General features: G+C 41.9%; 1 protein-coding gene across 1 annotated transcript in view; it reads left to right on the top strand.

Annotated features, from left to right (window-relative positions):
* tspan4a (tetraspanin 4a) overlaps positions 1-24,460 on the top strand; it is a gene marked incomplete at its 5' end in the record, with an annotated part of 39,929 nt that overhangs the window by 11,821 nt on the left and 3,648 nt on the right. Inside the window, 4 exons of the mRNA XM_080843290.1 lie at positions 5,013-5,204; positions 12,145-12,219; positions 21,868-21,969; positions 23,581-23,712. Of these exons, the coding sequence (XP_080699416.1) occupies positions 5,013-5,204; positions 12,145-12,219; positions 21,868-21,969; positions 23,581-23,712 (501 nt within the window). The remainder of the gene's footprint in view (positions 1-5,012; positions 5,205-12,144; positions 12,220-21,867; positions 21,970-23,580; positions 23,713-24,460) is intronic.

Here is a 24,460-nt window from a genome sequence, read left to right as displayed (position 1 = left end):
TCCACAGCTAATAATAAATCACTCCGCGATGAAATATTCGCGTTGATGATAACCGTTAATTCAAAATTCTTAAAATTCCAAACCAAGGCGTTGACAATGGAACTATTTTTTGTTGCGGAGAAACAATGGCGAAATAAAGCTGTTGAGCTCACATATAACAACCTTTCGTGGAACCGAATCCAAACTGGATCTTTAAAGGCTAAGGTTCTTGTTGGTAGCGACTTAAAAGCCTGTCCCTGACAAACAGTACAGTCCTGTTTTTTGCTTGTTCTTTTCTCCGTACTGCTGACAGGTCCTCCTGAGCACCCTCTGAGGCAGGAACCCTGTGCAATGATCATTTATTCATGAGTCATACGCATGGCCATATGAATTAAACACTGCAGGAGAGAGGAGTGCAGAATAGACTTAATGGGCACACATTACCAGCTTCTTTCGCGTCATCCTGATCTGCTCAGGACAAAGGGCGTTGTGTTCACATATGTACACACACACACACACACACACACACACACACACACACACACACACACACACACACACACAGCATACCGCACACGCACACGCACACGCACACGCACACACACAAACACACAAACACACACACACACACACACACACCACACACACACTCACATATGTACATTTCAATAAATGATGAGGGACAAACCCTTCTTCTCCAGGCCCTCGTATTCATCCTAATTGTGACTCTTTTTACATTCCGTTGCCTCTGTACCTGTACTATGTTCATTGACAATAAATTGAATCCAATCCAATCCAAAAAGCTGAACACTTAATTCTTAATTTATTTCTGTGCCGACACATTGCCTACTGTTCTATGTATACAATATGTGAGATAAAGCTTACCAAACTGGCTTATGGTGTCAGGTGTAGTGTCAATATTATTGAAGAGCAGATTGAATGGTGCATATGTGTTTATTTTAAAAAACACTCTAGTCTACAGCTTTGTATGGAGCTGCATGATGAGCTTGTTTATGTAGCTACAGGCCTGGCGTGACCTGTCAGCCCATATGCAAGACCCCCCCCCCCCCCACCCAAATTAATATACTGAAAAACATTGGCCAGTTTCTTTTGCACTGTTTGAGTCAGTACTGTTGCTATGATGATCATCAGACAATGACACAGTGGATGTACTGCCAAGGGGGTTGCTATCCTCAGAAGATACAGATGACTGTAGTTTAAGCAAGGAAGTAAAAACTAAATTTGTTGTTGTCTTTGTTAAGATACTTGAAACAAACATTATCTCTGAACTGATAGAGAGTTACACTCTAATTAGGGGACGGTATACAGTATATTCTGTTTTGATGCAAATGTACTCCTAAACAATTAAGCCACTGGAATATGCACAAGAGATGATTAAAATTAGATTAGATTACAACCACGTTTATTGCCCCTGCATTAAAGCACTGAATTTGTTTGTTTTGCGGTGCAAACACAGAGAGCTTGCCTGAGGTTGTGACTCACGTGATGTAAGTTTTTTATTTTTGGGGTCCCCTTTAAGCTAGGGGCCGGGTGCGTCTGCATCTAACCCACCCCTATAGCGCCGGCCCTGTTATGGAAGAACAAGTAGAGAATGCTCTAGCTCAGTGGTTCTTAACCTTATTGGAGGTACTGAACCCTGCAAGCTTCATTAGTGCATTCACCAAACCCTTCGTAATTGGAAAAATAAAATATGATTTCTTCAAAACAAATGTACAAAAACGGCCCGACATTGCTAGTGTGAACTGGGCTATACTGTGTGTGTCTTGACCCCTCCCGAACCCCTGAGAGTGACTCAACTAACACCTGGGGTTCGATCGAACCCAGGTTAAGAACCACTGTTCTAGCTGGTCACTCCACTAGTCTTCTGGTCGTATATAGCATATGTGTTGTGGTGGCTAGGTAGCTTTGGTGCTTTGGTGCCTGGTGGACAGCATGCCCTGGTGTGTGCCAACCTCATTGCTTTATACTGAGGCTGAAATAGGCCTGTTAATATTGCATCCAGTTTGTTAACAGCTGTTAACTTTGTGAGCAATATTAGTGCACACATACTAGTGTCAGCTGTCATAACAGTTGCTTTTATGTCAACTGAAATGTCATTTTGACATATCACCCTTGTTAACTCATGTTCGTTTTTGTTGACATAAAGTTATAAAAATGACACCTCCTCGTTTCGGAAATACCACGGCACCTTGTGACAGCTGAGTTTAGTGGCTCAGTGTGGCTATGTGACACAGTTCTGGTGTCGACCTTCACATCCTTCCTGAGGCTTTTTTGAAGCAGCTGAAGCAATGTGGCAGTTAGTGGTGCAACATGTCCGAACATGGAAGGATAGTGGAATCACAGATTCAAGTCATTTCTGCTCTGGCTCCAGAGTGAAACAGATTTCATATTTCCTGTGGATGATATTTTCAGAAGCATATGGGAGAGTAAAGTGAAGTTTGTTTTGAAGCTTATAAGATTTATATGACTACTTATAGCAGACGACACCATAATTGTATAACTGATATAGATTTTATGAATTAACTAATTGAGTTTAAAAGGGGCTAATAAAGCAATGATGATCATTAAATTACAGATATTCTTTTGAACATTACATATTATATATTTGTGGACCTTTTAGGATTAATGCCATACGAATATTGATAACATCCTAAGTAAAGTTAATTCAGGGAGTTGGCTTCATGCCAGTACATGTCACAGAGCTATTACACTGTGTTAAAAAAACATTGGGAAGCATTCAAACTATTTCTAACAATGGGACACATGTAATTCCTAACAATTGAGCTACATGAGACCATCCTGGTCTAAAAGTATCTTACATTATCAGAATAATGTAAATAGGTTAACCAGAAATTCTGTAAGCTACTAAGGATGCAAACATATCAAGAGACCTTCTGTTTGGCCTCTGGTATTCATAGTTGAGCACATGCCTTTAAAGTCATCTTCTTGACACCCCAACCCACCCTGATATTTACAATAAATAATTTGTCTTGATGGGCTGTATTATGTCCATCCAAAAAGTGTCCGAGTATAATCTTATGTAAGCAAACGTTAAGTCATTTAAAATAAATATAATTACAATTTGACCATCTACAGTAACTGGACTAAAAGAACCTTAATGAAAACTGCCAGCAGTTGAAATAAGCCTCTATGAATGTTTTATAATACTTTTAAAAGTCAGTAAGAGATTAAGTATGCATCATATAGCTGTGTGTAGAAGATATTTACCCTACATTTGTACATTTACAAAAGACAGTCAGTTACATCAGCAAGGATATATACAACAACATCAATAATGCAAGGCGCAGAATTACATTTGACCATGTTGCAGTTCGAGTTCAGGACGAGTTCAAGGTTTCGGTTACGTGCACCATCGTGATCCTGTGATGTATGAAAATGGAAATGATGCTATGCTACTGTATAAAATGTATATTAACTGCATGCAAAATCAAACAACGTGCTTTAACAATTAATTTGTGTTTAATCATGCGATGAAGTTTCCGAAATCCCTCACCACCTGTAATGCTTTTTGTGTGTCCTGACCGCCATTTTTTCTCAGCCTAGTGAAATGCAGCCTCCTCCACTAAATGCATGTCCCAGTTTTTGTTAATGGCTAATCCACAGAGCGCGAGTTTCCTCATTAAGCCTCTCTGGTATTGAATTAGCAACAAATGCTAAACCTGTCTTTGAATTCACTTTTTATATCACTTTAATAAGACTTAAATATGCTACCGCTTCACAATAGCACTGCATGTTGCGCGGAGGTTTGTGTTGACTTCCCTCAGCTCGCCATTCACCTGAATGTGGTGACGAGGTGAGGCCACTTTATCACTCAAATGTGAAATGAGCTCATAAAGCTCTGGTTTTGTTTTCAGGAAGATAATAAGCTCGCTGACTTGCCAGAGGCTTTTCTATCTTTGACTCCTCTTCTATCCAAAGCGACGGTTTGCAAATGAGTTTCGTGAAAAGAGTGTGAAGCCTCTGTGTAGAATGTCTCGCTGACACGGTTCACAGGTCTAAGGGAATCACGCTCTTGTCTGAGAATGAAGAAAAGGGTGTGGGTAATGAAAAGTGACGTCACATGGGCAGGAAGTGCGATTCTTTTGACAGATTTGGAACCTACGGCGCTGGCTGATTCATCATTTCATATGCCATCCATCCTTCTTTCCACTTGTCTCTTTCTTTCCCCTCTCCACCCATTCAGCCAGACTGTCAAAAAACATGAGGACAAAAATGTTCCTTCAGGCTTTCTTTCAGGAATTTTAGAGAGCTGTTTATATTTGGGTTATTTTGTAGTATATTATTTATAATCCCTGCTCCACAGCCAGACACAAACACATACACACGTGACCATTTCTAAAGAATGCATCCATATTTGAACAACTTATGCAACAACAAAAAAAAATAAATAAAAAAAATAAGAAGAATGTCATCCCATTACTGTTGCCGTCACAACATGAGTGCTCGCAGCAAGAAGGTCATGGGTTCGATTTCCGCATGGGGCACTGTTGGCTCTGGGGGGCAGGTCCTCCCCAGACCGTCAGTGCTCAGGCGGGCTATCTCCCGGGCCTTTCTGTGTGGAGTTTGCATGTACTCCCCGTGTTCACAAGGGGTTTCCTCCACTAAGAACCCCAACAGAAAAAACTTGCAAAATAACAGAACACATGTCCATCCCTGACCAAAGATGGACAGTTCACTTCACCTTGTCCCCGGGCGCTACAAGCTGCCCACTGCTCCTGGGGGGTTCTATATATGCATGTGTGTGTTCCAGGGTGTTGTGTGTGCCATTAAAAACCTGACAAAGGTCTTAATTACAATAGTTTTAAGAATCTGCCATGCCTTTCATTCTAGCTTTTCTCTTAAGGAAGTGTTTGTGTGTCATGCATGATGATATGAATTTAGTGGATCTACCTTTGATTGTATGAAGATTGAGGTTGTGACAAACTTCTTCCCCTTCTTTCCCTTCTTCTCCCACTTTCTCTTCCTCCCTCTATATGTCTCTGTCTGTGCAGCTCGGGGGCTGTGGGATACTGGGCGTGGGGGTGTGGCTGTCAGTGACCCAGGGAAACTTTGCCACCCTCTCCTCCTCACTGCCCTCCCTCTCTGCTGCCAACCTCCTCATCGCCGTGGGGACCATCATCATGGTGATTGGTTGCCTGGGATGCATCGGAGCTGTGAAAGAAAGCAGGCCACTGTTGTTGAGTGTAAGTGCTGCCCTTGAACTGAGAGTGCACCCTGAGCAATGCAGCCACACTGTAAGCTTACCAGTTCCATAAGTTCTGTCCAAAATGAACCAGTGAGTGTAAACCAATAAACAGCCTCATCTCAGCATCCATTCAACATACAATCATTCTGAAGCTAATAGAGCGTGCAGTTGAGAGAAGGTTTAAAGATGGTCCTGTCAGATACTAGTTACCTCTGCATGACTGCTGCAATCCTATTAAGATGTAGCACGTGGACACAAAGACAGCTGAGACAAAGCCTGATGAGGCTGTAAATGTGGGGCTTTTCTACAAACCATCTAAGTGTGTGAAAATGTCTGTAAATGTCTATGAAGTGGAGAGAACACCTAACAAATACACATAGGAGCCTGTTGTAAGGTACTGACTTGATCATTTTCTTTTTCCCACCTCTTGTCACATAGAAAAGTGTGCATCGTCATCTGATCTAATGAACAGCAAGGCTTCTCCTTATAACATCCTGGGAGGCAACCTGTAAATGATTGCTTTTGACAGGCTTGATCATTAGTATGTGTGACATTTTCTGCTCTTTGCCACCTCGGTAAAGTGTCAGTACAATTAGCTGAGCCTTATAAAGACTGCTTTAATTAGGGCACTCATAGATTTCAAAAAGATTATTTGAGTAAGAAAGAGCTGTACATATTTAAAAAGGTTCTGGAAAGATTTAAACTATACAGAGGGGAGTAACGCCTTTCACCTTATCTCCTACTTATTTGTTAGGTACACAGAGAAAAAATATATATTAGGTTAAATTCCATGTGCTATGCGTTGAAGATCTCCCACAGTGGCCAAAGACCGAAGTACTCGTACCGAACAACCTAGCCTAAGTATTTTACCAACCTGGGTGCACTACAACCATCATACCAACTACAACAACAACAAAGGTGCCTTAGTCATTATTTCACTGTTGTCAAGTGGGCACCTTCATTCGTCAGTGTTTCAGAAAGCTCAATATTGGTGTCTGGCATCCCAGACCCACCTCCCTCCATACTCACCATGGGTTAGGACACATGTCAATACCAGGGACAACAACAGATACACTAAAGTTCCACTTTAATGAACTGAAATGAATGATTTTCTGGCTTAAAGTAAACAATGCGCTCGCACACAGAATAAAACACCATGCTGGTCTAATAGCAGTCGCAACAGTACACTGTGGAAGTTGAATTTGCCTCAGTGCTGTACTGTTTGTACATGCCTAGTGTCCACTTTTCTTCCCCTCTTGCACCTATTAGATAGATTCTTTTGTCCCTGTCATTAACCAGCAAAGCGTAAACGTTGACTTGTTTATTCTCAAACAAACACGCAAATTATTTAAAAACCTGATTATGTTTTCACGTGTAGGGACCCTTGTTCAAGCTAGTTTTACAAACAGACAGAATACGGTTTAAGAGCCAGACTTGCAGCTTCCATCTTTACCTACCCTCTACTTGGGAGGACTCCAAACGTGAATTTAATGCGATTAGCATTCATAGCCTCGAGCTGATCTTCCTCGTCTCAACACCATGCCAGCCCATCCACTGCCCTTGCTTTGCTTGAGAAGCAGAAGCTGCTCGTCTAGTTTCCTCTTCTTGCTTGTGAACAAAGCTAGTTACCATCTGCCTCCTCTCTGGCAGTGTAGACTATCCCCATGTTTTCCAACTGTTACTGTGTCATCTCCATGCTGGTGCATATTTGAACTCCACCAGAGTGGTCATTGCTAACTTAAAAAACGTCTTTTCCATACAAAGCTACAGTACTTCAAACCCTTTACTAACAGCCTTATTCATGGCTCTCTCAAATTTCTCCACTTCTGAAATAGCAACTCCAAACACAGTCAAAGCACCACAATTTCAGTTTACCAGGCAAAAAGGTCTTCTCAATAGTGCTGGTACTCTAAATGAATAATTCTCTAAACTCTTCAATCTGTCATCAGTCACTCAATGTGGAGCCACCTACCACCTGCCTAAACTCTTCACCAGCTTTTCTACAATAGAAGGAATCACCTTAGGATCAATATAAAACCTTCTTCCACCAATGTTCCTGTACTGAGAAAGACACTTCTACATTTGTTAGGTGTCATATTCATCCAGGCTCATCTCAGGCTGTCATAACAGCCAGCTTGTATAAGGGGTGGTTGTTATCAGTGTCATCAGATCATCGTCTGGGAGGTAACTGGGTGCCATTCTGCAGCCTTTTCCCACCAAAAACCAATTTAGATGCCCTTTTTCATTTCCTCCTTTGCCATGATTGCCAAACATATGCTGCCTGGATGAGGTGTAGTTACAGTACTTGTGTTAAAACTGAATATTCTTAAAATATGACTAATGCTGTAATCTTCTCAGGGACCTGAAAGTAACTGCATGCCCTCTACAATTGATTATGTGGCACCAATCCAAAGGCTTTAGCAAGGTCCAAAAATAGCACACAGGGTCTCTGCCTTCTGGCCTTGATGCCTGAAATTGATGCCAAATCATGCTAGGTTCCAAATATCCCGAAAATCCTGAAATATCCTGAAATATCTATCAAGCCAATTGCCTTCAAATAGGAGACCAATCTCATTGCTTCCACACAAAAGAAGATTTTTACCTCCACATAAAGAAGACACTCTCCAACTGAAGGAATGTCTGCCAGTTCCACTTGCCTGTGATTGTCAGTATATACCCGTTGAAGATCCCCTTCCAGAAGATACTCTTCCATTCTTTCAACTCTCAATCTTCACATTTCCCCCTTGAGTGAATGAAGACTTCACAAACTAAAATGTATCATTGTAGAATGTAGCCCCGGCGTGTTCTATTTTTTTCCTTCTTCATCTGGGGATCTCTGCCCTCCAAATCAAGTCAAGTCAAGTCTTTTATTGTCAGATACACAGAACAACAGAGTCGGACTGGGCACTGAAATTCTTAGGACAGGACACCGTACCACACTACCATAACATAACAAGACATAACATAACATATAAACATATAAGTACTCCAACATGATATAACATAACATAACTTAACAATAAGTACTGAACATAAGATAAACATATGAAAAGATAAAGTAGTAGACCTACTAGATAAACAATAAATATACAATATAGATACTAAACATAAATACACATACTAAACAGATACAAAACAGATACACTTCCCTCCCTCGCATAGCAAGTCTTCACCTCTGCCTGCAGTACACTAATACCATCTGCTCCTCCTCTCTCGAATCAGACTTTCTTTTTCAACCCGTCATCTTGATTTGGTTGACCTTGCTTTTCCTTCCTAGCTTTCTGATAAACTCCATATCTTTCCATTCCATAATTGTAGAGGGCTTCACCCAGGAGATTCAACTTTTTCTCATTTGTATCCTTCAATCCTTCCCAAATTCCTTTAAAATCATCATTGATGCAACTCCATTCCTTGACTTCAGAAGCCCCTAGCCATCTTATATTTGTTTTCTGTCCACCGCATTTTTCTTTCCAAGTCTGTTTGATTGTCCCTGCTATTCCCCTGCTGCATGATGCCCACCATTCTGTGCAAGTGTGCCAGGTCATCCTTACATTTCATTATCTTCCATTATCACAGCTTTTATGTTTTTATTTATGTCTGAGGAAAGCCTATGGTGTTACCATTTTACATGACTTGAGTGAGCTTCCAGGTCAAGGGATGTGCAGACATTGACCCCATGGGTTAAAGGTAATGCCTAATAACTTGCAGCCTGGTGGACTAGTGAGCTTAACTAATCCATGATTGTTTGCTGCATCCACCTATTGACCCAGTCTCTGTCCAGCCTCAGCAATGGAGTGTCTGCCCTGACAGAGATCGGTGAGCCTTGAAATTACCCTCACACTTAATCTGGGTCGACTGATGTGTGAGGTTGGAGGTCGCAAAGCCACTCATCGAGACAAGACACGTCATCCATGAAGGCAGACATGCCAAACATGGCTAGAATATCGGTGGTTTTCCATCGTGAGAAGTAAAATATTAAAATGCACACATCTGTTTCAAAGGGTCCTTATGCGATCCCAATGGGTATTGATATCTTTATTACAGGTTGATCTTGTTGCACCCTCTCGCACAATGTCGCATCCATCTTTTTTTTTGAAGGGAACCGAAGTCATACCGAAGAGATAAATTCCTCGGAATTGATTCGTCCAAGACTTTAATTATATTCATTCCGTGTTGGGCTCTCCCCTGCCAAGGCATCGATTCACGCTAAAGGCAGATTGCATCCATGCTGGCACACATAGCTCAAATAATGAATCTAATCACACCTCTCAAATATTTCATGAATCTTTCATCACTATTCAGAGACTAAATTAAGCTACATGTGGGTGCACACACGTTTTGTGCAGGATTAAGGCAAGCACACATAGTATGCTGTATGGCACATGCGTGTATGGCTGGTTTACCCTCTATGTTGCTGTTTTCATATTTAATGTATTTCATCCTATAAATTGACTTAAGACACTCTTCACCCAGTAGTGCTGGTATGTGGCTTAATCCATTTATGTACTAAGTCATTTGGACGCCTGGAAAAAGATAATAGCACTAATGTTCGGATCTGTGTTTGTACATTACACATTTCGAAAGTAATTCAAATCCCTGTGTGAGCTATGGTTACTGTGCTGTTTATCAAGAAAGAGATTTACAGTTTACTTAAATCAGGCCTCAGAAGTAATTTCAATAGGTTTATGCTTCTTAGCCCAAAGGACTAGAATAGAATGAAATTAAATATTGTTAGATACTTGTGCATGAACAAGGAGAAAAGGAAGCTAACTGAGTGGCAAACGCTTCCTGAGAGCTCTGCCATTTAAACCCCGCTGAGTGAATTCTAAATTCATATGCATGATCATATTCTTGTAGGTGCATATTTAATCATCCTAAACTCATTATATCGACCCACCCCCCCCCCCCCCAAAAAAAAAATCCTCATGATCGCAATGAGGCCATGAATCATATTTATTGGAGAAGCAATTGACCATGAGGAAGCCCCCTCCAAAATCAATCTAAATCTTCCCTTGCATCCTGAGCACTCTCTCTGCCAAGCGGTCTGGAGCGGAGAGAGCAGGTGAAATCACCTTGCAGGAGGTTATCGCCTGTAGCGAGTCCAGGCCGCGCTGGAGATTTATGATAAAATATTCCGTCATCCCTCTGGAGGGAAGCCATGTTTACTTGTTAAGGACAGTATTTAGGTCACTCCCTCAACTTTAACGATGGAGGCCGGCTCTCCTGAGTGTCTTAACTGGAGGGAGGCTTTGCTACGGTGATTGTGAGGAGGTCCCTGGAACATGAAACTTTAGTATCACTGATGAAGAGTGATGAGAGGTGAGGGAGAGTAGGAGGAAAGCGAGAGAGAGAAAAAGAGAGGGAGCGAGAGAGAGAAGGAGAGAAAGAGAGGTAGAGATGAGCCAAAGAGGCGGTGTAATCATGGTATAAGATAAGGAAAATCCTCATGAGTGCAACATGAGTGCAGGCGCCCACAAACTCACTAATGCGGACAGGGAGAAGCACCAGTACAGTAATCACCACTTGCTCTTCACTAGAGAAGCACTGGCACAGAATGTACGATAACTCACACTTGCTCTTCACTGAAGGAGAAGCACTGGTACAGTATTTATGATAACTCACACTTGCTCTTCACTAAAGGAGAAACACTGGTACAGTATTTATGATAACTCACACTTGCTCTTCACTAAAGGAGAAACACTGGTACAGTATTTATGATAACTCACACTTGCTCTTCACTGAAGGAGAAGCACTGGTACAGTATTTATGATAACTCACACTTGCTCTTCACTAAAGGAGAAACACTGGTACAGTATTTATGATAACTCACACTTGCTCTTCACTAAAGGAGAAACACTGGTACAGTATTTATGATAACTCACACTTGCTCTTCACTAAAGGAGAAACACTGGTACAGTATTTATGATAACTCACACTTGCTCTTCACTAAAGGAGAAGCACCGGTACAGTATTTATGATAACTCACCACTTGCTCTTCGGCCCAAGCTATTTGTTCCCTGTTGTATGGTTGTAATAACCCTGTTTGGCTGCACACTCGTAAACAAAGAGAATTCACAGCATGCAATCAAGGCAACATATGAAGTGTTGTCTGAATGATGGCGCCATGCAGCGCTGCACATTAAAGACAGGAATACTGTATGTGGGCTGAATTCAGTCAGCAGCCTGGCACTTTATGAGTTCTCATCATAAATCCCCCTTCTTCTGTCTCTGCCTCTAATGGTTACTGTCAAAGGCCCTGGGAGAGGACTCTCGTCAGACCCTGGCAACCCCTTGCTTTTCAATGTATTGGGAGGGGAGTTACTGGCATGAAGCTAAATCCCGACTACAGCAAGAATTTTGACAAGTTTCAAACGATCTTGCCGATCTCTGCAGTAACTGCTGCTCTCCATCCCCCCCCCCCCCTCCTGTTTTCATACAGTGTTCCTCAGTCTCAGTCTTCCTTCCTTTTTATTTGTCTGTCCCCTGTGACGGCCTCCCTGTCAGTGTCTCAGTCTCTGCGATTGGTGGGATGCAAGAGACAGATGTTATGGTAAGAGAGGGCAAAGATGATTTATTCTTCCAGAGTGGCTGGCAGAAAATGTGAAATAGTTGTCCTCGGCACTTATGAGAAGTGCAAAGGTAAAGATGAATGACAGTGCAGCGCTGTCACCCTGCGAGAGAGACAGGCGGGCAGAGAGGTCTGGCTGAAATACGGGGCCAAAGAGAGGCTAGTTGAAGGTGAAGCTATTCATCACTTACCACTTGCCCCTCTTCTCCAGTCACTGATTTGCTCTGCCAGTCATAAATATTGGTGTTGACTGATAGAAAGGAATTCAGTCTCCCTCCCATCTCTCACTCCCCCTTATATAGCTCCTTTACCTTCACTTTCTCACCCACTCATCATCTCTATCTCTCTTTCTCTCTCTCTCTCTCTGCAGTTCTTCATTTTGCTTCTCCTGATCTTCTTTTTGGAGATTCTGTTCATCATCCTCTTCTTCGCCTATCAAGACGAGGTGAGTTAATTATTTACTTCTATTAAGGCTTCCCTTTTTATCACTTTGCCTAGTCAAGCCCCTGCTCATGAAGCACAGTAATAGTATGATGTCATTAAATCCTACACTGTCCTGTATTATTCCAACTCGCACTGTATTCAAATTCTCCCAGAGACATGGGCCGTTGGATCTGACCCTGCTATGGGTATCCATCTCCATGCCTGACCTTGGATTGCTGAATGTATTTAATGTGTCTCATCCTGAATTCATGAGTCTTGTTCAGAGCTGATTCATAGCGGGATCATAGGGGAAACCAGGCCAGCTGACATTATTTGAGTGCCCTTAAAAGACATTTTATTTAGATGCTGAGATTTTGAAATTGAAGCCGATGTATATTTGATTGATTAGAGCTTGTTTTTGGGAATGCATTCAAAGAAGGAGCGCAGACTGTGCTTTTCAATATAGGAACGCCATTAATATTAATATATGACAATCCTATTTATAAAGCTGTGTTTTGCAGTTTCGCACCATTTTATCGAGGCCTCCTACAATCCCTGACAGAGACAGAACATTACTCCATGACATACTTGCGAAAGCCAGCCGTCGCTGAAAGCGTCTCCCCCACCCCTAGCAGAATTCCCTTTGTGTCTGTGTTCACTAAAATAAGCACTGTGCTTCACCGAATACTGCGACACGCGAACTAAAGTAAAACAACACCTCGAGCTGAAGATGTCACATTCCCAAAAAACCTCTTTATTTGTTTATCCACCATCACGTGTGTTTACTCACAGCTTGTCAGCTTAAGGAGATTGTTTGTTTCGAGCTACTTCTGAAAAGACTGACGGTGCATTCATGCCGTTCCAAATTGGCTGTCTGTTTTTATCAAAGGCATGTCAAACTTAAAAGACCTCTGATAAACTACATATCAATCATGAGGGTATCTATCTGAAGCACGGGTCCCCCTTTGAGCCTGCTTGTTCAGCGACCATGTTTAATGCATTTCACCCTTAGCCAGCCCTCTCATGTCTCCATACTGGAAGATCAAGGTCGGAGCATTGTGATGTGTTATGTCACACTTGATTTCAGTTTGTTATACCTCCATACCTCCACAGCCACACTTTGCAGACAGCCTTCTCGTGTCTAGATATCCCTTGAGCCCGCCCACCAGCACTAAAGTAATACCACCATCGTGGTAGTTATCAGCGTCTTCATACGTGGCTTTTAAAGAAGTGGATGCATTTGCCATCTGTTTTAGCTGTAGGCTGAGTGTGCGAGCTAATTAGCAGACTCTTTGCCGCCAGAGGCACGGATGGGAAATTCCTCTGGGACATGCCCTGACTGCGGTAAATACGGAGATTCACGGCGAGCTCCTCCACCGCCCCAGCGGCAGCATCTGAACAGCAGGCAGACCGAGGAGGGTTATACTCCCAATCAGAGAACCAGGAATCAGGCAGAAGTCTCCCCGTTGTGAACATGGTCTTGTTTGCGATGTCCCAATTTCAGGAGAGGAACATAGGAGAGAATACATATTCATCATGTATACATGCACTGTGTGTCACAACCGCAATTTTTGCCAAGCCTGCCAGTAGGATTCTTAGCAGTGTTTGTGATCGCAACTTAAAGAGACTTCTTTTTTGTTCAGTGGAGACTCCAGACGCTTGTTGTGTTTATTCATAACCTGCATATGCAGTTTGTCCAAGAAAATTGATAATGTTGCTAAATTCGGGGCTGTTCAGTCTGAATGAGTACTGGCAATAGGTTGGGAGATTTATTCGCCTAAAATCACCACCTGAAACTTCCAAATACAAATCTGCCAAAATAGTGTGGACCATATGCCTTCAGCATGGAGATGGAAGATGATCATGTGCAAATCAGTAACACTCATGATGTCATTGTCAGGCACAATCTTGTGTGTGATATACAATATTTATTTCTTCCAGGCATGGCAGACACAAAATGACACCTTTAGGCTAATGTGGAAAGAAATGATACAGGATGCATGGTATAACCATATAATCATTTTGCTCATTTATAACCCTTCACACTTGGGTTCATAGAACATCACTTCAGTTGATAGTCTGAGGTAGGAGTATCAGATCATTTTCTTTGCTTTAGGACATCTCTGGTCCGAGACACTTTCCGTTCTTGATGAATAAATTATCTGTGCTAGGGAGTAAATGTTGTGTATCGAATAAAACAACAAATAGAATATTCAGAATGAAGCAATTTAACTAAAAGCCATGTTATGAAACTCAGCCCTTTTTATCAGGGGCCAGTCTTCCATTTGCTGCCTGTTTTATCTCTGGAAGTTGGGAAGCAGCTTATGCCTTCTCTGTCATGTGTGAGGTCTTTTTTTCACTCACAAGCCACCAGCAGTGTCAGCAGAACTTGGCACATTAGACTTCACTCTAATTGGCCTTCAAAGAACAGACAGACTAAACACAGAGTTGATAAAGGGATGATTGGTTAATCAGATGTCCATCCAAATGTAAACCCTCGAGCTATCATATGCTATGAGATGCCAAGCCATATACTGAAGATGGCTCTTCATGGTTCCTTATTGGGAAAATAGGAATCAAAAGCACCACTCTTTTACCCATGGAAACCAGAGCAAACATGTTTATTTTTTCTAGTGTCAATAAATTAATATTTTACTTTCACATGCTCTGGCAATTTTAAGAAGTAAACCCCCTGCCTATTACCAAGTGCAAAATCATTCAGTTATTTTGTGTTTCATTGAAGCAGCATCACGCACAAAATGCAAAATATCCTTTTTTATAATAGATACAGATCGATATCTGAAATTCTCTTTTTGCCTTGCTAGTTCTTTTTGAATACACAGAATTTAAGGATTTTAGAAATGCGAATCTCACATAAGACTGTAAATATATAATACATTAATTATTTGTGTGTGTGTGTGTGTCTCTCTCTCTCTCTCTCTCTCTCTCTCTTTCTCTCTCTTTCTCCCTCTGCCAGATATTTTGGCATTCCGTACACTTTAATGCCATGATACTTAACATCCCCAGTGTGAACAGACAGACAGAAAAATACAGATAACAAGATAAATGACATAACACAAGACAGTGACAGAAACAAGTAATACATGAGCACTTGGTCTGCAGGAGGAGTCTCTCTCTCTCTCTCTTTCTCTCTCTCTCTCTCTCTCTCTCTTTCTCTCTCTCTCTCTCTCTCTCTCTCTCTCTCTCTCTCTCTCTTCAGTCTTCCTCTGCTCCCCTGGGTGGAGAGGACATGTTGACTCTGACAGTGTGAATCAGCTCAAGGTCAGAGCCGCTGGGAGAGAGAGAGAGGGGGAGAGAGACAGAGAGAGAAAGAGCGAGAGAGAGAGAGAGGGGGAGAGAGACAGAGAGAGAGAGAGAGAGAGAGGGGGAGAGAGGTTGAGGAGCATGGAAAATGCTGCCTCATTTTTTTCTCCACTCCTCTGCAGTCCCTTTTCAACCCGATCCTTTTGTTTCCATCCCACTGCCATCCTTGAAAACATTGTAGCTCATGATGGCGCAGACGGTGAAACAGGCATTCATCTCTGAACTCTTTCTTTTCTGATGTTTTCTTTCTTCTGTAAGCTATTTTTTCTCTGTTCCTCTTACCAAACTCGCTTTCTTTTCCATAACTGGCTCTGAGATAGAAACCAACACAGAGGAACGTGTCCGTCACCTACGCTCCCAACCCTACGCGGCTTTATATAGACGAAACCTGCACTATGGAACCATGCAAGGCAGCAAGACAGCCAGTAGCGGTTGAGATTTGAAGAGAGATGTGCCCACAATTTAAAAGAAGTTTTATTTGTGGTGTGGGACTGCAGGAGCCATTGCTCAGATAGAGATGCAGCAGAGGAGCAATGATTAATTTGAAACTGTGCCTCATGCTCTGTGCATCAGGGAAGACTGAGAACAGCCTGCGATGATAGTAATTGATTGGAGATATGAAGGGTCCTGATGTGTTGTTTTATTTAATGCAGATGTTTGCATGATTTCCCCAACCAGCCTTTCATGAGCAATGACTACTTCACCGTGTAATGCAGCCCGGCTGTTCCATCACACGGCTGGAGGCAAATCCTCTTGGTATAAGCTCTGATTTGTTGGTTTAAAACATCTATTTGTTGCATTTACTACTTATCTTCATCCTTCTCTTTGCCTCATCGTCATCATCTTTTCTCTTTACTCCCTCCCTCCCTCCTTCCTTCCCTCTCACCTTCCGTCTTCTTCTTCGGTCGCTCAGCCTTCTCTTACATTTGCCTCACTGTATTCGTCTCCTCGGTGTCTCTCTGCCGCTTTGAATAATGAATGGCAATGCCTTGCCTGGTAGACTGGGAGACACAGCAGTCTTGCCTTGACTTGAATCTAACACCACACACAGCCTGCGCGCTCTCTCTCTCTCTCTCTCTCTCTCTCTCTACACACACACCATTGAAGTCACCAGTGTGTTCTCCAAAAGCGGGTCAATCTTTAATGATCTATCATCCCCGGCCCCTGTGAGAGCTTCACGGAGAGATGGGGTAATATTAAAGAGCTGAAACACACTGCAATATGTACGCGGGGTGATTAATGGTTTAACGGCTGCAGTGCTAATTTCCAGACGCCTTAGATCACTTTCATTACTTTCATTAGCATAAGCTAATAGCATGGCTGTTCTTTCATATGAGAGCCAGAGTGTTAATGGCGGGCCTCACCTGGATGGACACGTAGGAGTGACACTCACTGAGAAGAACCCAGGGCCATGACGGGTGGGGTGGGCAAGGGAACTGTACTTAACCCACCCCCCTCGAAAAGACATGGTCTCAGGGTAGGAGGCAGAGGCCAATGTATAATTCAGCTCACACTTGAGCAGTGTTTGAGTGGGTTGCAAACAGTAGTGATTTACTGGAGGGGGTGATCCGTCTTAGCCCGCAGGGGTCCCGCTGGAGTGGCGGTGTCACTGCCACAGCCCTCCCCAGACGGCAAGAGGAACCAATCAATCGCCTAGCCCTCTGTAAGTACAGTGAGCCTGGTCAATGATGAGAATCAATCTGATTGATTGATGACACAGGCATGTAGATGCAGTGTCTCTTACCCTTGTTTTAAAAGTTAAGGGGCATCGTTTTGTACCAATGTTATTGTAACCTAACCTAACGCTTTGCCCAGTGAGCAAGGTGTCAAGGATTGGAATCGATATATTTGCAGCAGTTTGGAAAAAAAATCCAGTGTTGTAGTACGTTTTATCAATACGTTACCACACTACAAGTCTCCATTTTCAGTTGGTTCATTCTGAAAAGCAGAGGGTCACAGAAATGTTGCCATTGCAATTCAGGTAGATTAACTGAACCATGGCAAGGAAAGACCACAAGTATTGCTGTAATAAAATTGTGTTTTTTTCTCAGGCCATCCAAAAATGTAATTAAAAGAAAAAGCGAGTCTTACAACATGAAATGTAATCTGTAAACGTAAATGCATGAAAAGATTGCAAACAAAATGTACAATTGAGGGCGACAGATACACTCACCCATTTTTTTTTTGGAGATAAATATGTAAATTGTGTTAATTATTGAAGGCAGTTGGTGTGAACAGGACTAATAAGCTAATAATATCTGCTCCATTAGGCTGCCTTTGGGCGGACTGAATGCAGTCACCTTTACTTTGCCAGATTTCTTTTCTTGCATGCTGGACAAATTCAGTAAAAGAGATGTTGATTACTCAAAGGCCCGAGCCTTAGAGACTGATAAAGAACTGGTCTATTAGTAGAAAACCCATGAGGAAATGTACACATTTCATCGCCATATGTGTGTGCAGCGATGTTTATAGGTTACTGTTGCTGTTTGCGGAGTTATAGGTTGCTGGGTAATAATCTATGCATCGATTTTCAGTTTACAATGTGGTTATTTTGGTAAACAGTTAGATATGATCCCTCTTCTGAGAATCATATAACATATATGGGTATAGATAGATATATAAATGGTTGGGAATATGCATTACAAAAAGAGAGGTGCACACAACCTAAAATATATTGAAATAGTATTAGTTAACAAACTGGTTCAAATATGGTGAAAGAAATGAGATAATACAAATTTCACAAGTCTTGCAAATGTGTCAGATGTTACATTGAAAGATGCGTTTGAACAAGTTGATGTACTGACACACTGGGGTAAAATTATGTAGAGATAGATTCGTAGACTGTCAGCAACAAGAAAACTCTTTGTGTAAAGACAAAACAGGCCACACTTTAAGCAACTATCCATTCAGTGTAGTGCATTTTTCTTTTGTGGCAAGACTGCATTTTCCAAGGACCTCTCTTTCATGGTGGACTGAATGAATAGTTGTAGTTGACATGTACTTGACTCTGAATATGTTTTTCAAGAAAATAATGTGATGGAAACAGATTTCTTCTAAGCGAAATTGCTCCTTGTGATTCAGATAAAAGTCAGCACGATAATTAACATATCTGTGCGTCAGCCATTGTTCAAATCATTTCATATAATATAATTGAGGATGGCCGTAAGATAAAAATGCCCATTTTGTTTGCAACATGGGACTTTAATTTCACTTACTAGTAATTTCAGGCAGTTCATAAAACTGCCTTGAAGAAAAATTGAACAATTACATTGCCAATGAATGTTAGGTTAGAAAATATGACATTTTCCCAATATAACGTGACTTATGCACCATGCCTTGTGGACAGATAACTCGACATCTCCCAGTCGTACACTTCCAGTTGACATATTTGGTTTGCTTTATATAAATCCTCATTGTGTTGTCTATGAGACTACTTCCCTCCCAAAGTAAAATATGGCACAACTGTCTTAAAACTGAAATGGCTGAACATTTGAGTAAAGCTTGTTAAAAAACCTTGACTGGAACATACTGTAACTGTTTGTACTCATTGTATGAAAAGACAACTAGACTGTGTACTTAGGATGAGTGATATGGTAGCCGCAGTGGCGGTCCGTGCATTTCACGACTAGGCCTTCAGCGATGTCCTACACGATGTTAAACTGAGTGAATCCACCTCCTAATACCATCATTATGACGCCATGGCTCTCGAACCAGTATATTTTATACAGAAAGGCAGTATAAGTGAGCATTGCATCACCTTAACATAGTCGAGTACAACAGACTTTATTAATATTTCCGGAGCATTTCAAATCAATACACCCGTATTAACAATACATTACGAGTAGTAAACTCTAAGTTATATGATCGCTTGGATATAACTGTCACAACTTAAAAATAAAAGGCGATTTTCAGGGATTAGTCTACAAAGTTTTCTTAAGTCCACCAAAAGTAGCCTATGAGACTCAATGTGAGGTTTAACAAGTTTAACAAGTAACATCGCATTGTCCCACCTGCAAAGCAGTTTCATTAAACTTCCCATCCTCACGATATCCAGTTTTTCTTGAAAGTTCCGTCTTGAAAATGGCGTTGTAATTGTATCAAAAACTGGAATTATCAAGTTTGTGTAAACTCATTTATTTGAGTTGGTTAATGTAATTATATTTAGTCTTACCAATTGAAACAACTAGAAGAATAAGCATTGAAACCGATGTACGTCGTTTTAGCCAGCTAAACTGAGCACTGAAGCACTGCACCGGTCTGCCTCAGTATCCAATCAAAGGACGTTTACGTGTCACGTTCAACACGAGGAAAGACATCCTCCGGGCCTTCTAGAAGGCCCAGTGTCGCCAACTCGAAATCTGATTGGTTGTCACAACTGTCTGTTTCAGTTCATTCAACTTAAATGAACTGAAACAGCAAGTTGTGATAGCCAATCAGATGTACACGGGCCTTCAATGTGAATTCTGAAGGCCTCAGGGAAGATTTCTGTTCTCTGGGAAGATTTCAAGGAGCGTGGCAACACATGATAGCGGAAATATGATTGGATGAAAGCTCTAACATAAATGAACAACGCTGGAAGCATGAAATGAAGATAATGGACTATGGGGAATCATTTAATACATATTTATGAAAAGAAAATATTAAAATTAAATTTATTTTATTACATTTATTTTCTGATGATGTTTAGGCCAGCAGAGAAGGCCTTGAAGGCCCTGACGGACCGCCACTGGGTAGCCGAGGGAAGAAGAAGTCTCTAATCAGTTATTATCAATGAAGCTATGACAATGAGGAGGAAAAGCATTGATCTTTTATAAAGAAAACAAGAAAAACGTACGATAAGTAGGCATGCAAGGTTAGTGCTGTTATGCATGCAATTGTCTGGAAATAAGACATGCATGGACCATATCCATATATCATAATCATATTTCCTGTAACCTTTAGAAGGTAGAAGGCAGTCACCCAATCTCAGCATCAGAGGTATGACAGGCAGTCCAAAGTGCCTGGATGATGAGGTTGTGCAGAACTCATCTGTTGATGTTGAATGAACAAAGGGGAGAGGGTTCTTTGAGTGACAACACCGGCGTGTTATTCATGCCGCACACAGCATCCTTCTGACACTAGAGTTGTACAGAGACATCATTATCAGTATCTGTATCTGTTCAAGCAACAAAAGCATCTGTCTCTGTAGAAGTCTGGAAGTGGGCGTAGTTTATAGAGGTTCGAAGTCCCATTTTGATGTATAGGTTGCGAGGGTTTGAAAGATTTCCAGCTGCCACACCAGGCCTTTGTCTTCCTAGCTCCCGTTTATGAGAGCCTCCTCCTCCTCCTTCTCCTCCTCCTCCTCCTCTATGCGAGAGGTGTCCTGAGCTGGAAATGGTCACCTCTCAGCCCACTGCCTGCTGTGCATTGACTCCATGCGGGGCGCCTACAGAATAAAGCGTTCACTTTTCCATAATGTGTAGTAAATTAAATAGCTAGTTAGGGAAATTTAAAATCCCATGTTGCAAACAAAATGGGCATTTTTATCTTGCGGCCATCCACAATGATATGAATCGATTAGAAGAAACAATGGCTGACACACAGACATGCCAATCATGGAACTGGCTTTTTTCCCCAGAATAATTACAAGCAATATTCGTTTCCATTGAATTATTTGTGCTTTTCCGAATAATGTATTCAGATTTGGGTACCCTATCTTACACACACCTTTCCAGAGCTGGACTGCACCAAATGTTCAAAGCAGGATTATATGAAAACATCAAAGTGCTTTTTGCCTTCCTTGTTCACCTTGATTTAAACTCTTGACCTGGGGGAAAGACATGGAATTTACAGACTGAGCATCCTTTCTATAAAATGATCTCCTTATATCTTCACACCTCTCAATAGCTGTGTTACCATACAGTTGTCAAGCTTGCAGAATCTTCAAACAGCCAACATATACTTTCAAGGCAGACCATGGTAAACCTGTATTTCGGCCTCATCAAAACCGAGAAAAGCGAGAAATAGGATTGCTCTGCCAAGCGCTACACCTACCTGCCCCCCCCCCCCCCGATCAAGAGCGCACACTTCACTTCCTGCAAGGAGTCTCTCTCAGGGAGGGATCCGTAGGAGCTGAGAGAGAGAGAAAGACTGCATGGGCGATAATGACTGGACACTTTGGCACATCAGAGGAGTCCGTGTAGAACCTCTCTCTCTCTCCCTCCACGTTAGCAGCTGACAAGCCGACAAATCGCTCCACTCGGAGTCGATGGTGCCCGCCCACTGTAGCACACCCTCACCCGATTATCTACATTCCCCTCGTATTGTAACGATTTCTTTCCTTCTCCTCTTGTTTCGGCTCCCACAGATTGATCACCACGCCCAGAAGGACCTGAAGAGAGGCCTCCAGCTTTTTGGCACCGAAGGGAACATTGGCCTCACCAACGCTTGGAGTATTGTGCAAACTGATGTGAGTCCTATTTTTACACCCCGCCACCTGCATTGGGAGGGGATTAGCTGCAGGGCAACAAATGGATGACACACGCTGAATCACAGTTCTGTGTGCCAAGAGACAATGGCTGAGATACACTGAGGAGCAGCCCGAGAGTCATTTGGCTTGCAGTTAAGAAAACTGTTAAGTGACAGCAGCATGTTCTTTAGCATGGTGCCTTTGGCCGTAGTAACTGAATACTGGTTTGGAGTGTAATTATTTTTATTTGTGTTTTCAGACATTTTCTCATTTCTACATGGCAAATCAGGATGGTGGTTTAATTGAATATGTTTTCACTTGAGCTCTGACTATCACACAGCCGCTTGCCTTCTTAAACTACATTAAATCACTTCTGATTCAAATTAGCTCACTCCTCTTGTAGTGCAGACAGTGACGTCAGCTCCTTCAAAAGCACATGTTATGAACTTTCAATATTGTTCCCCTGTTCTACACAACTTTGAACACTGCCTTTAATTAAGAAATACTTTTTCATCTACAAGCTTTTGTAAGCGTTTTCATGTGTAGGCATTGGAGCTTCAGTTTTCATCTTGCTCATTGCATATCTATAGATTTTTCCACTTGTGTCAAGTGCATTACAAGTGCAAGGACATTACATGGCTGCATAACATCATTATTTTCGTATGGAACACTATGATTAGGTTACACAACCTGGTTAAAACAAACAAGAATGGCCTCGCAGACTCATTCGAGCAACAAGACAAATGGAAACACACTTCTGGTGTCCCCTGTGAAAACTTGTTTGTTCTGGTTCTTGTTTGATGTACTGTTCTTTGTATTATTCATGAAAAAAACCCTGCCTTCCTTAGCTGTACTTCAAGTCAAGGAAGGTGAAAAGTGAGAATAATGATACGTTTGTTTGGTATGCTTGGTGCTCGAGTAGAAAATAGTAAATCTTTTCTAGCCAGAAGGATGTACTTGCTGGAATAAAAAGATCTCTCCAGGAAGCCAGCCCAGCTTCCATGCGAGTCCACATCCTCTCTCGCGGGAAGCATGGAGTTTGAGTGTGGAGAGAATTGTCCAAGTATAAAAATGACAGAGATACAGTCAATAAATAAATCATTTGATGGAAGATGTGCATGTCTGTAGGAATCATAAATATAGGCTTTTTAGCAAGAAAGGTGCACTTTGCTGTTTGTAGCTACAATGCATTTGTTGTAGTTCCACCAAGAAAACAGGATTGGGTGTATTTACGAAAAGCCTTGAATATTCAATCCCAAACAGAAAAAAACTCATAAATCTGGCATCCCAGACAAGGATTAGATAGGATTCTGTATGAATGCATCGCTGAATATGCTCTCCTGGGGATGTTTTTTCTTACCAGTTTTCACTCATCTTTTAGCATTGAGATTGCAAATAGCATTTTCAAATGGGATTGGAGAAGGACTTAGCTCTGTACAAAACTAAATATTAGGCATGTCTGTTAATGGAAATGTTATAGAATGTTCTGCAGAAAACCAAATTCAGCAAAAAACAACAAATCTGGGTGGCATGTTTATTTATTTTGATTCAAACCATCCCCATGACTAACACCAACACCTTATTTCCTGCATTCATCTCTGGCTGTTTCAGTTCCGGTGCTGTGGCGTGACCAACCACACGGATTGGTTCGAAGTCTACAACGCGTCTCGAGTTCCTGACTCCTGCTGCTTGGAGTACAGCGATAACTGCGGCTTGGAGAACCCCGGCACATGGTGGACCGCGGTGAGACCCCATCTGCCTTGCTTCTCTCCCACAGACACAGACACAGACACTCATCCACTGACATGCTCTTCACTGTGCAGAGCACTGTTTACTCTCCTGTATAACCACATGTATTGCTCTGGCCAAATCTGCTATACTTGTTATACCATAGAAGGTTGGATTCCTCTGCTCTGGCCAAATCTGCTATACTTGTAATACCATAGAGGGTTGGATTCCTCTGCTCTGGCCAAATCTGCTATACTTGTTATACCATAGAAGGTTGGATTCCTCTGCTCTGGCCAAATCTGCTATACTTGTAATACCATAGAGGGTTGGATTCCTCTGCTCTGGCCAAATCTGCTATACTTGTAATACCATAGAAGGTTAGATTTCTCTGCTCTGGCCAAATCTGCTATACTTGTAATACCATAGAGGGTTGGATTTCTCTGCTCTGGCCAAATCTGCTATACTTGTAATACCATAGAGGGTTGGATTTCTCTGCTCTGGCCAAATCTTCTATACTTGTAAAACCATAGAGGGTTGGATTTCTCTGCTCTGGCCAAATCTGCTATACTTGTAATACCATAGAGGGTTGGATTTCTCTGCTCTGGCCAAATCTGCTATACTTGTTATACCATAGAAGGTTGGATTTCTCTGCTCTGGCCAAATCTGCTATACTTGTAATACCATAGAGGGTTGGATTTCTCTGCTCTGGCCAAATCTGCTATACTTGTAAAACCATAGAGGGTTGGATTTCTCTGCTCTGGCC

Source organism: Sprattus sprattus (assembly GCF_963457725.1).
Source record: "Sprattus sprattus genome assembly, chromosome: 8".
Classification (NCBI taxonomy): Eukaryota; Metazoa; Chordata; class Actinopteri; order Clupeiformes; family Clupeidae; genus Sprattus; species Sprattus sprattus.
This window is presented reverse-complemented; position numbering and strand designations above follow the sequence as displayed.